Raw genomic sequence first — 13,632 nt, 5'->3', positions numbered from 1 at the left:
CTTTGCAGATGTGGTTAAAGGTCTTGACATGGGAAGATTATCCAAGTGGGCCCAATTATAAGGCTCCCTATGAAACAGATAGGAGAGTCGGAAAAGATGTCCCAGTGGAAGCAGAAGTCAGAGTGATATTGTCCACAAGCCAAGGAATGTGGGCAGCCTATAATAGCTGGTAATGGCAAAGAAATGGATTCTCCCCTAGAGCCTCCAGAAGAACACAGCTCTGCTGCCCCATTTTTGACTTGTGAATTCCAGAGATATAGAGTAACTTGTTTCAAACCATTTAGTTTGTAACAATTTGTTATGGCGGAAACAGAAAACTAATATACCCTCTAATGAGTCATTACCCACAAGTTGAAAAACACTTTGCTAGAAATGCACATTTTACAGATGAGCAACTTGAGCCCTAGCAAGCTTGTCTAAGGTATCAGAGTATCTTGGTTATAGAGGTGGAGCCTCTCATCCCCAATCTGGTCTATTTGTGTAGAGTCACAAGCCAGGATCAGAGTGACCTGGGCCACAAGGCTGCCGCACGGCAGGTTGGTTCTGATGTGTTTGCAAATGTTGAGGCAGAAATTTTAGAGAGGAAAGCCAAGCTGGCTGGGAGCAGCTGCTGGAATGAACACTAGTTGCCATGGTATCCTAGAACAAATATAATGAGCAGTTGTTTAAAGTCGTGTTCTCATCTTCTGAAGGTACCTATCCTACTGTACATGGGGGGAGGCAGCCTAATAAGCAGAGAGGAGCTGTGTGGGCAGAGAGGGAGCTCAAATCCCAAGAAGCTGCTCCTTCATTCAAACTTGTGTTTGCAATCTCCCTCACCAGGTAGGGATTGGCTGTAATTGTAACTCAGGTGGTAGGAGGTAGACGAAAGGCATTTGGGATACTAATATTCTACTGGACAGTTCTGTTGGTGCAGTTTACAGGGGCTGGGAGCAGACTTGTGTGCCTTGGGAAGCCCCCTTTAATGCTGAACTTCTCTTCCCTGCCCTGTTCTGCTGCTTCAAGCTGTTTTATGGAACGTGTACAGCTCTAGAACAAGAGCTGGGCTTGGGTTCCGGATCTGTCTTCCTTACTGTGTGACCTTGGGCAGATGGAACAATTTCCAAGCCTATTTCCATATCTGGAAAATGTGAATAAAACCTACTTTGGAAGCATGCAAGGGGTCAATGAGATAGTCAACGTATTAGTGTATTTGCATTGGAGCCACCTAGATAAAACCTCATACTATAAACAATAACTGAAGGTTGAATAAAATTCTGTGACAGATGAGAGGTTCTTGATCATGCACATATTTTGTAAAATATAGATGCCCTGACGTCACCTACTGAACTAGAATCTTTAAGGAGTGGGGTCTAAGCATGTTTAGGCTCTGTGGGAGGCTGAATTAACGGCCCCAAAATATCTAGGTCCTCATCCCAGGAACCTGTGACTGTTACCTTTCATGGCAAAAGGGACTTTGCACACATGATTAATCTAAGGATCTTGGACCGAGAAGTTATCTGGATTATCCAGGTGGGCCTGAATGTAATCACAAGCATCCTTATACAAGGGAGACAGAATGAGATTCACCTACAGAGAGGAGAAGGCGATATGATGATGGAGATAGAGACTGATGCACTTTGAAGATGGAGGAAAGGGCTCCAGCCAAGGAACACAGGCGGACACGAGAAGCTGAAAAAGTCAAGGAAACATTTCCCCCAGAGCCTCCAGAAGGAAACAGCCCCACTGACACCTTGACGTCAGCCCAGTGAAACTGTAAGAGACCTCCAGATGTGTAGGACAGTAAATCTGTGTTATTTTTAAGCCACTAAGCTTGTGATAATTTGTTAAGCAGGGAGAGGAAACGAACACAAGCTCCTCAGACGATTCTGACATGTACCCTGGATAAGAATCACTGTGCTAGACAAACGCAAAGGCTGTGTGGACAAAGAATGTTGCCTGCCATCAAGCCTTCAGCCACTGCAGCTGCCCCCAAGGTGCGCCCTGAGGGGAATTCAGGATGGAAAAAGACAAGATATTGGCCCTAGATAGTTAAGACGCATATCAAAGGAATAATTTCAAAGAGCCCACTCTTGCATCTACACATACATAGAAAAGCACTAAAATCATTAACTCGAGATGTCTGTTTCTTGTGATTAGCAATCTTTTGATGTTTGACAACGTTTGTTTGTTTTCAGCAAATCTCCTATACTTCCAGACTCTTCCCTTACCTCTTAGCAACAGTTCCTCAGAGCTATCTGAAAGGCTGTTTCTGAGCTAAAGTCCTCAGTAATGTCCTTGAATAAAACATAATTCTCAACTTCTGGCTTGTGCATTTTTTTTCACTTGACTTTGTTCAGGAATGACATAGCATGCCCCTAGTATCCTGATTGGGCTAAATAATCAAGATAAAGCCTCAATTCCCTTGCAGATATTTGTGTAGCGGTAAGTACATGATACTGTTCTGTTCAATGAGATTTAAGAGAGAAACTGGGAGGGGGTTTTCTGTCTTTTTCCTCATTTCAAAAAAAAGGTATATAAGGCTAGCCCCTTTTCTCCCTGTCTTTGGCTGTGGTTGTGTGAATTGTGATTCCTTGAGCTGTGCCAGCTTTTTTGTGACCATGAGGAAACAAATCTAAAGATGCTCTCTGAGAATGGTGGAGTAATAACACAGAAAGCCTAGATCCCTGATTACTTCACTGTGTTTCCTAAATCAACCCTAGAACCACTTGTATCTGGATTTCATGTTTAGTGAGATGCTAAGAGTTCTTATTTTTTAAGGGAGGCACTTTGTCTCCTGTAGGTAAAAGCATTCCAAATCATTCAGGCTTAAAGAACCCTTATTTTTAGACTAAAGTTTACGACTATAATTTGCATCCATAAGAACACACCAAGTTATATGTAAGCTTTGCTTTGGGTTAACAGCCAAATTTGTATAAACCAAACAAATAAGAAAACCTTTTGTTAACAAATTTATTTTGCTTTGGCTCCCTCAAGGCTCAAGAGGTCCGGAGTCTGATTCTGTTCATCTTTGAACTCCCACCGATGCTTCTGTGAGGGAAGTGATTTGACCGAAAATGCAATACAAAGAAGCTTGATTCAAAGCAAACAGTATAGTCACTTACTTCTCACCCTTACATAGAGATGAATCCTCCTGCCTTAATTCTGTTCCAGGGTCAAAGGAGCAGGGAAGATGTCATAAAGCAAGAATTGGATGCAGGAGACATGGGTTCTATCCCTGGCACTGCAGACTTACAGTGTGCACTTCCTCTCTGGGCCTCAGGTGTACCAGCTGTAGAAGGAGAGGATTGGAGAGAGCATCTATTACCTTGCTACTCAGGGTGTGATCAGTGGAAGGCTCTGAAACCGAGGGCAGTCATCAGTTAGATTCCCTTAAACTATAACGTGCTTAATAAATAATATCCTGTAAACTGCCTTCACTGACCAAGCTTACTTTGTTTTGCAAATTGCATACCCTCCAAACTTCATGTAGCTTGGACAATATATATCAAGACTCCTTTAACAGCCCCTTATAGAAAACACCTCTGAGAGTAATGTTTGCTTAAGTTGTTTTTAAGGAACATGGAGCTGGTCTTACCCAGTTCAAACCGGTTGAGACCACCAACCATTCAGCTGGGCCTGCACAAGTGTCTGATGGGTGACTTTTTGACGTCAGAGGGCCAAAAACTCCACCCTCAGATCATGCTAGTGCCACCGTTTTCTAAGCATGTGTCCCATGAAGAAGCATGTAACTCAGATATGCTTGTGCAGATCATTGAGTACCTCGCCTTTTTCCTGCCTCCAATCACCTTCCCCTGGACCTTCGACCACCCTATACTCTCCACCCACAAATATCCCAAGCCTCTTGCCTTTGAGGAGGCAGGACCTGAGACCTATTCTCCTGTCTCCTCGCTTGGCCGCCTTGTGAATAAACCCTTTCTCTGCTGTAAACCTCAGCGTCTCAGCGCTGGTCGGGCAAACAAAACTAGTTCAGTAACAGCTTTGCCAGGAGCCGGTGAGCCATGTAGGAGCTCAGGTCCTGCTCCAGACCTACAGACTCAGAATCTGCCTTTTAACCCCTTGTACACATGCACATTAACGTTTAAGAAGCACAGTCTAAAGCTTCTTCCAGCTCTCAGTTGAGCCACCTTCAGATCACCTGATGTGAGTGCCCTCTACTGGCTTTAGGAAACATTTACTTTAGGAAACACTTTCTTTAGGAAACACTTCTGTTCCATTTCCCTCAGCTGGTTCTTTAAGGTTTTCAAATGGGGCTTGAAGCTCCTAAATAGGGCCATAAGGACTACTAGAGCATATGTACGGGGCTTGAGTCTCCTCTGCAGTTTTGGGAAGCCGATCAATGTCTACTGCCCGAGCAGAGGAGCCCATGCCCTCTCTAGCTCAGATGGCTCTCTGATTCCCAATTACCGAGTAGTCTACCTTCCTGATGTCTCACCCTTGCCACTTCTGCTTTAACAAAAAGCAGGGAGCAGAGGAAGAGCACCTGAGTGGGCCAGGTGATGGTGGGTCCCTGGCTTAATCACTAACTATCTCTGAGACCTTCAGAAAATGACTTGCTTGTTCGCCCAGTTTCTTCTGCTGCCAGTTGACTAGTCAGGCATGGAAATGAGAAGAGGAGGACCTCTCAGGACTCTTATGAAAGGTCAAAGATGATAACATATGTGAAAGGTCTTTGACAACCTGACATATTTCACAAACGTGAAGGTGTATGTGTCCCTGAAGCCGCTACTGTAACCAGCTGCTCTGGTGCAGACCTGGCCAACTCCAGCCCCGCCTCAGCCTGATACCGACCAGGGTTCTTAGCCTTCCCCAGTCGATAGAAATTGACTAGACGCCAGACAAGAAACTCAGGCAAGGCTTTACTGGGGACCCTGCTGCAGCAGAGGGGAGCAAGAACAAACAACAGTTTCCCTTGCTTGCTCGCTCCCTGAGGGGGTCGAGCTTATTCCTTACATGGGGTGAGGGTAGGGGTGTGTCCAGGGGTCAAGCCGGAGGCGTGGCTTAGGTGGTTTGCCCACCCCTTAGGTGGTGTTGGGTGCAGGGGGCATGCTTGGTACCCTGCTTTTGCTCCCCACACCCAGTTTTTGCTCCCGGCTCTTCAAAATTGGCAGTTGGGTTTTTTTGGTCTCTTTGTATCTTTTGTCCAGAATTTGCCCCAAATTATCACGCAGTTATTTTTAGTCCCATACAGTTTCTTTGTATTTTGTTGCTTGAGGAGAGGTGTGTCCAGGTGCAAGCACTGCAGCACTGCAGCAAAGGACCCCAGGTCCCAGCCTGTCTCAAGCCCAGCTCTGCTGTTGTGTGGTCTAATGCTCTAAATTCTCATTATTTGTCTAGATCAGGGATTCTCAACCTTGGCACTGGTGTTTGGGCCCCTTAGTTCTTTGTTGTAAAGGTCTGTCCTGTGCATTGAAGAATGTTGAGCAGCATCCATGACCTTGACCCACTAGATGCCAGCAGCATCTCCCCCAAACACACACAGTCATGACAATCAAAAATGCCTCCAGACACTGCCAAATGTCCCAGGGTGGTGGTGGGAAACGTCACCCCCGATGGATAACTCCTCTAGGTTCAGTTTCCTCAGTCTTTCTAGTCAATGCAAAATATTGTGCAGGGGTTTCTACATTTAAGTTTCTGGGCTACCCAAAGGGAAAGATACAGACACTGTTTCCATTCCCAGAGCACTAGAAGAGAGGGGGCAGGTAGGGCAGGTGGGAGGAAGGACAAATATAAGGGAATAGTGGCAAACAAGAGACAATCTAGTCAAGCAAGGGTTTAATTGTCTAGTGTTTTATAGCACTTTTATAATTTAGCGATCACTTGCCTCAGTTCCCAATGACAGGTTGGGCGGCATTCTCGTTACAGACTGAGGAAACCAATGCCCAGAGAAGTTGTCATTTGCTTACCATGCCTGGTCCATGAGGGCTGTAAGTGTAGAGACAGTGTACCTAAGTGAGACATGACTTCACTGAGGGATAAGCCTTGAGCTGGATTGTGGAAGGTGGAAATGCTTGGAAACAGGAGGTGTGGAGTGGGATGCTCCAACATCATTGATTTTCAACTTCCACACACGTGATGGATAATATTCACCATAAAGACATATCCAAGAGGCATGCCAGATTTGGATGTAATCCCCACCTCCTATCTTTCCCCCAAGAAGGCAAAGAAAGCACTTCAATAATCTGTAATTATCAGAACTCTTACCAACCACTCAGGGTTTGTGTGTGTATTTGCACACATGCTTAATTACTCAGGTATGTGTGTGTGCACACACATATTTAATCACTCGGGGTATGTGTGTGCCTGTACACACACAGATGTTTTGGGGGGATCCCGTGGAATAGGTAAGAGAAAGCAGGTTATTCTCAAATTCCACCCCCTCTCTCTAGTTCCACCTTTTATCTCCTGCTCGAGGAAGCACAGCAGAATATAAGTGAAGTACTGTTAGTCATCCTCAACCTTGTGACAACTCACACCTGACGATACCTTGCTGGGGTGTCACAACATCCGGGCTGAATCTCCTGTTCTATGTGGAGCAGACAGTAGAAACCATGCAGAGGCGGTGGTTGAAACAGTACTTCTATGTGCACAACTCTAGGGGGAACCAACGGTTCACGTTCTATTTTATGAAAACAGGGATCCCCAAAGTTATTCGACACAGCAGCAAAGGTTATAGGAACTGTTGCAGACAATGCCTATTAGGGCATGGGTCCACATCCCAGGCCTTAAAGGCAGGTGGAGGCATTAACATTTAACAGCACACTGGTTACAAGGGTGGGCTCTTCAGCCAGGCGAACTGGGCTGGAGTCCCACTTCTGCTTCTACGTGCCCTTAAACAATTTAACATCTCAATCTTTCAGCTTCCTCATCTCTAAAATGAGTGGTAGTGAGAACTGACTGAAAACGTGTATTGAAGTGTAGAGGGCTTAAGATAGCACCCGACTCATGGCAAAAACAAACACCTATAGTTATACTGATAAACTAACATTCCGACTGTATAAAGTCAGTTTCGTGCTTTTAATTACCTTTCCAAATAAGGAACGCATTGCACTGTGCCTAAAAGGCCAACAATACCGTTTTTTTTACTTAAGTATAATTGACACACAATGTTAGTTTCAGGTGTACATCAGTGAGTCAATGTGTTTGTACATTACGAAATGGTCATCACAATAAGTCTAGTTACCATGTCACCATACAAAGCTAATTCAATATTATTGACTACCTTCCCCGTGGTTAACCTACAACTGTTCCACTCAGTTTCAAATGATGGTGCACCGTGCACTTTGACAACTATTGTTTATGGGCCTATTCTGTGGCAGGTGCTGTGCTGGGTTCTGTATTTTACTTCGTTTGATCGGCAAAGGCCTCAGGCTCCAGGCCGTGTGACAGACAGCCTGAATTGCAAAGCTTTGATTTAGATGCCACGTTTCTTGGCAGAATTGGTGAATCATTTCTGCTCTGAACCTGAGTTTCATTCACCTCTAAAATCCAGAGGCTAAGGGAATATGAAAAATGAGAAGCTGGCAGGTGCAGCTTGTGATGGGAAGGAGTTAGTTAGCACTTTTAAGTGCAGTGGGAAGGCAACTTGCACTCTGCAGAGTTTGAAGCAAGGCTGTTTATGTGATCAGAAATATGTTTTAAAATGATCTCTTGGCTTCTCTCAGGAGAGCATTCCGTAAGAAGGCTGTGTAAAGCTCTTAGTACTGAAAATACTCCTAAATCTTGTATCCCCAGCCCATACCTACTCTCTAAGCCACTGTTCATTTGTCACATCCTCTTGGTGTCAAAAAGGCATATCTGACTCAATATGAGCAAAGCAGATTTTGACTATTCACACAGCCCCCATATCAGAAAATAGTGTCACTGACTACCCACTGGCTCAAATTAAAAATTTATGTGCTATCCTTGTGTCTCCCTTTCCTTCGCTATCCACATACAATCCATCACCAACTGCTGCTAGCTCTCCAAATGGGGAGGGTCTCCATTACTTCCACTCTAGTGTAAGCCACACCATCCTCTGCTCTGGACATCCACAGACCTCCTAACTGGACTTCTGACTCCCAATCCATTGGCCACAAGTGACCTTTAAAAATCTAAGTCTAATTATGTCCCTCTTAATGCAAAGTGTAAAATTTTTCAACATCTTCCCTTTGCTTTTTGCTGTAAATTTCTTTCCCTACGAGGTCCTGCCTGATGGGCTCCTATCTCTCCTCCATTTACCCTTTACTCACCAAGCCCAGTCACACTGATATTTCTTTTCCTTAAACACATTCAGCTCCTGCCAGTCTTGGGGCCTTTGTTTTGCTGTGCCCTCTGCTAGGAATACCTGCCCCCCCAGCTCTTAGCACAGTGGCAACTTCTCATTATGTGGTTCAAAGAAAAGACTGCTGTGGCTGACATGGCCTGCCCCTTCTACTTTCTTCAATGCACTTATCATAATAATCTAATATTTTGTGTACTTGTTGTAGCGGGTAGAATCTAAGGTGGAGCCCATGATCCCCAACTGTGGTATGCATTCCCTTGTGTGATCCCTCCTCTTCGTGTGAGTGGGACCTGACTGCTTCTAACCCACAGAATGTGGTGAGAGTGATGCGATGTATGTGATTATGCATACATGATTAAGTGTTATAAGAATGTGATGCCCATCTTGCTAAGAGACGTTCTCCCTTGGTGGTTTTGAAGAAGCAAGCTGTCAGGCTGTGAGCTGCCATATGACAGGGACTGAGGGCCTCAGCCCCAAAGCCTACAAAGAAATGGATGTTGCCAATGACCATGTGAGCTCGGATGTGGATCCTTCCGCAGGCGAGCCTCAAGGGAGAAGCAACGTGGCAGCGCTGCTGTTGTACTCTTGCAAAGGACTCAGCTAAGCCAGGCCTGTACTCCTAACACATCGAAAATGTAGGATGACAAAAGTGCTCTTTGTAAACCGTTACGCAACAATAGATAACTAATACACTTGTTAGCTGACTCCTGCATTAGAAAGTAAACTTCAGGAGGCCAGGGCCCTCTTCATTCTTCTTGTCTGAAGCCTCAGAACCTAGCAGGGTATTTAGCTTAGACAGCTAATAGCAGACACTTGCAGGTCAGAAAGAAACATTCAGTAAATAGTAACTTAATATTAATACCCCCATGTATTGGCAGGAAAAGGCAGTTCTTGTTCTCTAATAGAGTTGAAGGCCCCTTTAGTGACAGGTGTGGCTGACTGTCATGGGATACAAAAAAGTTTGAGTACCAAATTAAGGCCTTTATGCCCTCCTGAATCAAAGAGCAAGTATTTGCTTCTGTCTGCCCGGCATACATTTCCTTTCCTTGCGATACTCCTTTGGGATCGGATCGTCCTCCCATCTCTACATACTCTAGCACTCCCACCTATGCAGAACTAGTGGGGCTGACCCACCCCCTCCCCTGGTTCCAGAATGCACACATGTCCCAGCCCTGACCTGTCAACATATTCCATCCCCCCTGGCCACGGTGTTTGGTTTGGGGTTGCTCACATGACCCAAGTCTGTCTAATCGGAGCCAAAAATCTAAATGTACTACTGGAAAAGAACAGCTTCCTTGTCCAATAGGGAGTGCTAACTATAAGGCTGATGTAAAATTAGAGCTGCTGGGACCTCCACATGGGGAGGGCCTGCCTAAAACTCAGCTCACACTGAGAAAAGCAGCGCTGAGAGATGAAGGGAGAGAGATGCCTAATGACACCACTTGAGCCCCTGGATCCAGCAGCGCCTAAAGACCTACCTCTTGGCTTTTTAGTTCAGTGAAACGAATCCCTCCCCCTCTGCCCCCACTTTTTAAAGCCATTTTGAGTTGAGTGTCTATCACTAGCAACTAAAAAAGCCTTATTACCCAGGATCGGCCATGAAATTGACACAGAAGGAAAAAATGGGTCTGATGTCTAGAAAGGGGGTATTTTGAAATAGAGTGAAGAAAAAAAGCTCATCTAAATAAATATTTAATAAAATACCACAGGAAATAAACCACTGAAGTAGATATCCCATAGGATTCAAAAAATTTTTGTAGTCCTTTATCATTTTCATGGGACTTTTTGAAGAAATGGCTTAACAAGACAAGTCCTTAAAACAATAAAAAAGTATCAAGTGCAAATATTTTAAAGAGTAACATCACTTAACAATACTCAACAGTGGAAACCATACCTTTAGACTTAGAAAAAAATGCTCTTGGCCGTAAGGTTAAGTTTGGACTCTATTTTCTAACTTTGTCTGAGAGGCTATTATTCCCAAATGTTGTTTGTCTTTCTGATAAAAGGCTAATAAGGCAGAAGAGCTTGTTCTGTTTTGGATTCTTCCCCCCACCTCTTTTTTTCAAATGAGTGAAGAAATAAGCAGCTCTCATTTAAAAAAAAAAGAAAGAAAGAAAAAGGAAAAACCACCTGTGGCTGCCCCAAATTGGGGCCTCGGAAACAAGATCTGAGCCTTTGGGGTCAAGTCACTGGCCTGTAGAGGCTTCGAATCCTGTCAAGGTCAGGTGTGCATCTCTGGAGAGGAGGAGGTGAGAGGCGTGAGGAGCCGCCACGCCATCGAGATTCTCTGCTGATTCTCCATGTGAGGGTCGGTCAGCTGATGGAACTGACCAAGAGCAACAAGATCCCCAAAACTGTCCACTGCAGGATCCTACAAATAAGTGAAAAAGCTAGAGGACACCTCCCCGAAGAGCTTGACTACCCAGTCCCTTCTGAGCCATAATCCCAAGGGGCAAGGATGATCCAACAGCTTTCCAGAGGTGCTTGAAAAAAAGCTTTGGTTCCATTCAGCTGGTCATTCCTGGTAGAGCCCCTCTAAGTGTGTAGACTTCATGGCCAGCTAACAGTCGCCATTGGAGTTGTGTTGTGTCCACAGTCTGTTTGGCAACAAGAGGAAATGATCAGCTCTAAGGCCTCTTTAAAGAGCAATGTTGAGAGTATACATGGCGGAATGAATGACGTTCTTTGTTGGTTTAGTTTTGGTTGCTTCTTGCAACCACACCAGATTTTGGGCTACACTGACTTTACAGATGAGGAAACTGGGAGCCCGAGAGGTTAAAATGCCTGAGTTAGGGGCAGGGGTTATGATCCTTTTTCCCATTCTAATTTGGATACTGCATTTTCTCCAAATTATTGTTTGTGTCCTCATGACAATCCAGTGAGAGAGGCAGAGCAAGGAGTAGCCCTATTTTACCAATGAAAGAAAACTGAGAACAGAGATGTTGAACAGCTTGTTCAAGATCACACAGGTAAAAAATGGCATAGCTGGGATTCAAATTCTAATTAATTGACCATTTCTTTACATCTTTAAAAGAAGGGAGATGGGGCAGGGAGAGAAATAGGTCTGTCTTTTTTCATCCCAGTGATGGTAGGTTTCAGAGGTAAGTGAGAGAGGAGGTAGCACTATTGATATTAACTTAACTGGCTCTATGGATTCTCTTTGAATTTCAAGTAGCCTTGCTAATAACACTTATACCCCAAGCGGGGGAGCTATGGCACACACCAGAGCTTGGCTGACCAACACACATTCCCAAGGCCCTTCTCCTTGTGGGTTTATACTCCACTTCCCAGCCTCCCTTCCAGCTTACGGTGGCTACCTGCCAAAATTCCAGCCAATGAGGTTGGCTGGGATAAGAAAGGGGGTAGGTCCTGGGAAAGATTTCATTTACTTGACAAAAAAGGTCAGACTCGATTGGTGAGGGAGGACTCATTTTTTTTCCTCTCTTCATCCTGCCTTGAATGAAGTTGGTGTAGCCAGCAGCAGCTTTCTTGTGGCCATGAGGTGACAAGCCAGTGGGGTAAGGATGGCAACACAGAAAGGCAGAAGGTGCCTGGTACCTTGATGACACTAGAGAGGCTGTGCCAGGACTGGGCTATCTCCAGCTTTTTGTTATGCAATAAAAATAAATCCCTATTTGTTTAAGCTAGTATCTACTTAGGTTTTTCATTACTTGCCACCAAAGCATTCCTACCTGATAATTAAAAAAACAAAACAAAACTGAGAAGGAAACCTTACCTCTTTTTAAGTAGAGACGTGAAGAGGCTAGGCACCTCCTATCTCGGGAGACTGAGTATGATGTGACCAGGGTTAGGGTGTTACTTGTGAAAATCTCCCCAAATAGTAAAGATTAAATTATTGCACTGACACATATTTACCTGGGAGAAATCCAGTAGTTGACGAGGCTGGAGACTACCATGTAGGACACTATGATTGTCCCTGACATGATGAGTGACATGAAGCCCAAGCCACAGAGGACACAAAGCAGTGAGAAGCTGCCCACAGCGATGACCAGTCCTAGAGGAAAGCAAGTCAAAATAATCACTCATCTAAAACAGAATGAAAACACCAGACCCTGCACCACTATGTTTAAAACAACAGTTAACTCAGATGTTTTAAGTGAGGAGGTTTTCCACAAAAATCCAGACTTCTGGTATCGCTTAAAAAGGAGGCAAGCTCAATACCCAAGTGAGAATCACTGCATGGCAACAACTGCTGGCCTTCCAGTTTCCTCCAGGCCCCACTGCTTCCAACTGTATTATTCTTGGACCGCTCTGCTCACTTTTGTTACCTGTCTTGCCCATGGGTGTTTGAATTTGAAACTCCCTCATTCTCAAGGTCATGGATGGGCTCCCAATGGAATCCTCTAGAAGGAGTTAGCCAAGACAGTAATGGGGGTGGTAAATCACAACCAGTGTTTCAAACTGCCTAACAAATACTGTAATTTACACTTATCTACAACCTATGGAAATAAAGGCTATGCAGGCTAAATAAAGTAAAATCTAAACATAACTTTTGATTACATCCTTTACAACCCAGCCTGGCAACTATCACACAGTAACCATAGGTCTGAATGGTCATTTTACCCACCATTAAATAAGTTTTTAATGGGAATATTAATGAATTACCATCTAATAAGTGCAGAGAAAATACATTTTTATAACATGGGGTCTATGGGAGAAAAATAATAAAAGGTACCATGGAAAGAGGATGGATTTTCATAGTTGACACGCCTGAGTTTGATCCTAGTTAAGTCATTTATGGTGAGACTTTGGGCCGCTTGGAGCTTTAGTTTAACTCATCTGTAAAAAGAATATAATAATAACTACCTCTAAGTGTTGACATGACAATTAAATGACTATCATATATGTGACTCACTGTGGCAGTTTTTGTCTGCCCAGCACACTTTCTCTTGCCTTCCTCATAACAAAATTCCTCTTTCCAATGCAGAACTAATAACATGGCAAATGCTGCATGGCAGACATCCTTTCCCTTGCCTCATGAGTTGTCAAATAGCCCACCCAGTACTCCACAGTGACAGTTTCAGGGATGGACTCTGGAAAGGAAGGAAAGTAGAGAATGTAAACAGATGTGCTGCCTTTTCATAAAGATTTACAAAATCTTAGATCAGTATTTTTCAAAGGATGGATAACCACCACCTGTATCAGAATCAGATGCATTAGGGAATCTTGTTGAAAATGTGCATTTCTGGACCCCACTCCAGACCTACTAAATAACAATCTCTGGATGATACATGAAAGTCCACATGTTCAAAAAGCAAGTAAGATTTACGCAGACTCAAGTCGCAGAACCACCGCTCTAAAGTGGAACAGCTTTGCACATGCTGTTCCTCCTACCTAGAAAGCCCTTC

The 13,632-nt window shown here is 44.2% G+C and overlaps 1 protein-coding gene across 10 annotated transcripts in view; it reads right to left on the bottom strand.

The window, feature by feature from the left end:
* LDAF1 (lipid droplet assembly factor 1) overlaps positions 1 to 13,632 on the bottom strand; it is a 37,744-nt gene that overhangs the window by 13,452 nt on the left and 10,660 nt on the right. For 3 of the 10 annotated variants that reach the window (XM_061208999.1, XM_061209002.1, XM_061209000.1), the window contains exons 4-5: positions 12,140 to 12,278; positions 7,070 to 10,860 (exon numbers count right to left, since the gene is read on the bottom strand). In XM_061208999.1, the coding sequence (XP_061064982.1) occupies positions 10,824 to 10,860; positions 12,140 to 12,278 (176 nt within the window). In that variant the 3' untranslated portion in view covers positions 7,070 to 10,823. Of the gene's footprint in view, positions 1 to 3,104; positions 3,272 to 7,069; positions 10,861 to 12,139; positions 12,279 to 12,959; positions 13,064 to 13,632 lie in introns of those variants that run through there. The other 7 variants (XR_009703315.1, XR_009703317.1, XR_009703316.1 and 4 more) reach the window with 5 other exon arrangements.

This window comes from Eubalaena glacialis, chromosome 13 (genome assembly GCF_028564815.1).
Source record: "Eubalaena glacialis isolate mEubGla1 chromosome 13, mEubGla1.1.hap2.+ XY, whole genome shotgun sequence".
Taxonomy (NCBI): domain Eukaryota; kingdom Metazoa; phylum Chordata; class Mammalia; order Artiodactyla; family Balaenidae; genus Eubalaena; species Eubalaena glacialis.
The sequence above is the reverse complement of the archived record's forward strand: the minus strand, read 5'-3'. Positions and strand labels throughout refer to the sequence as shown.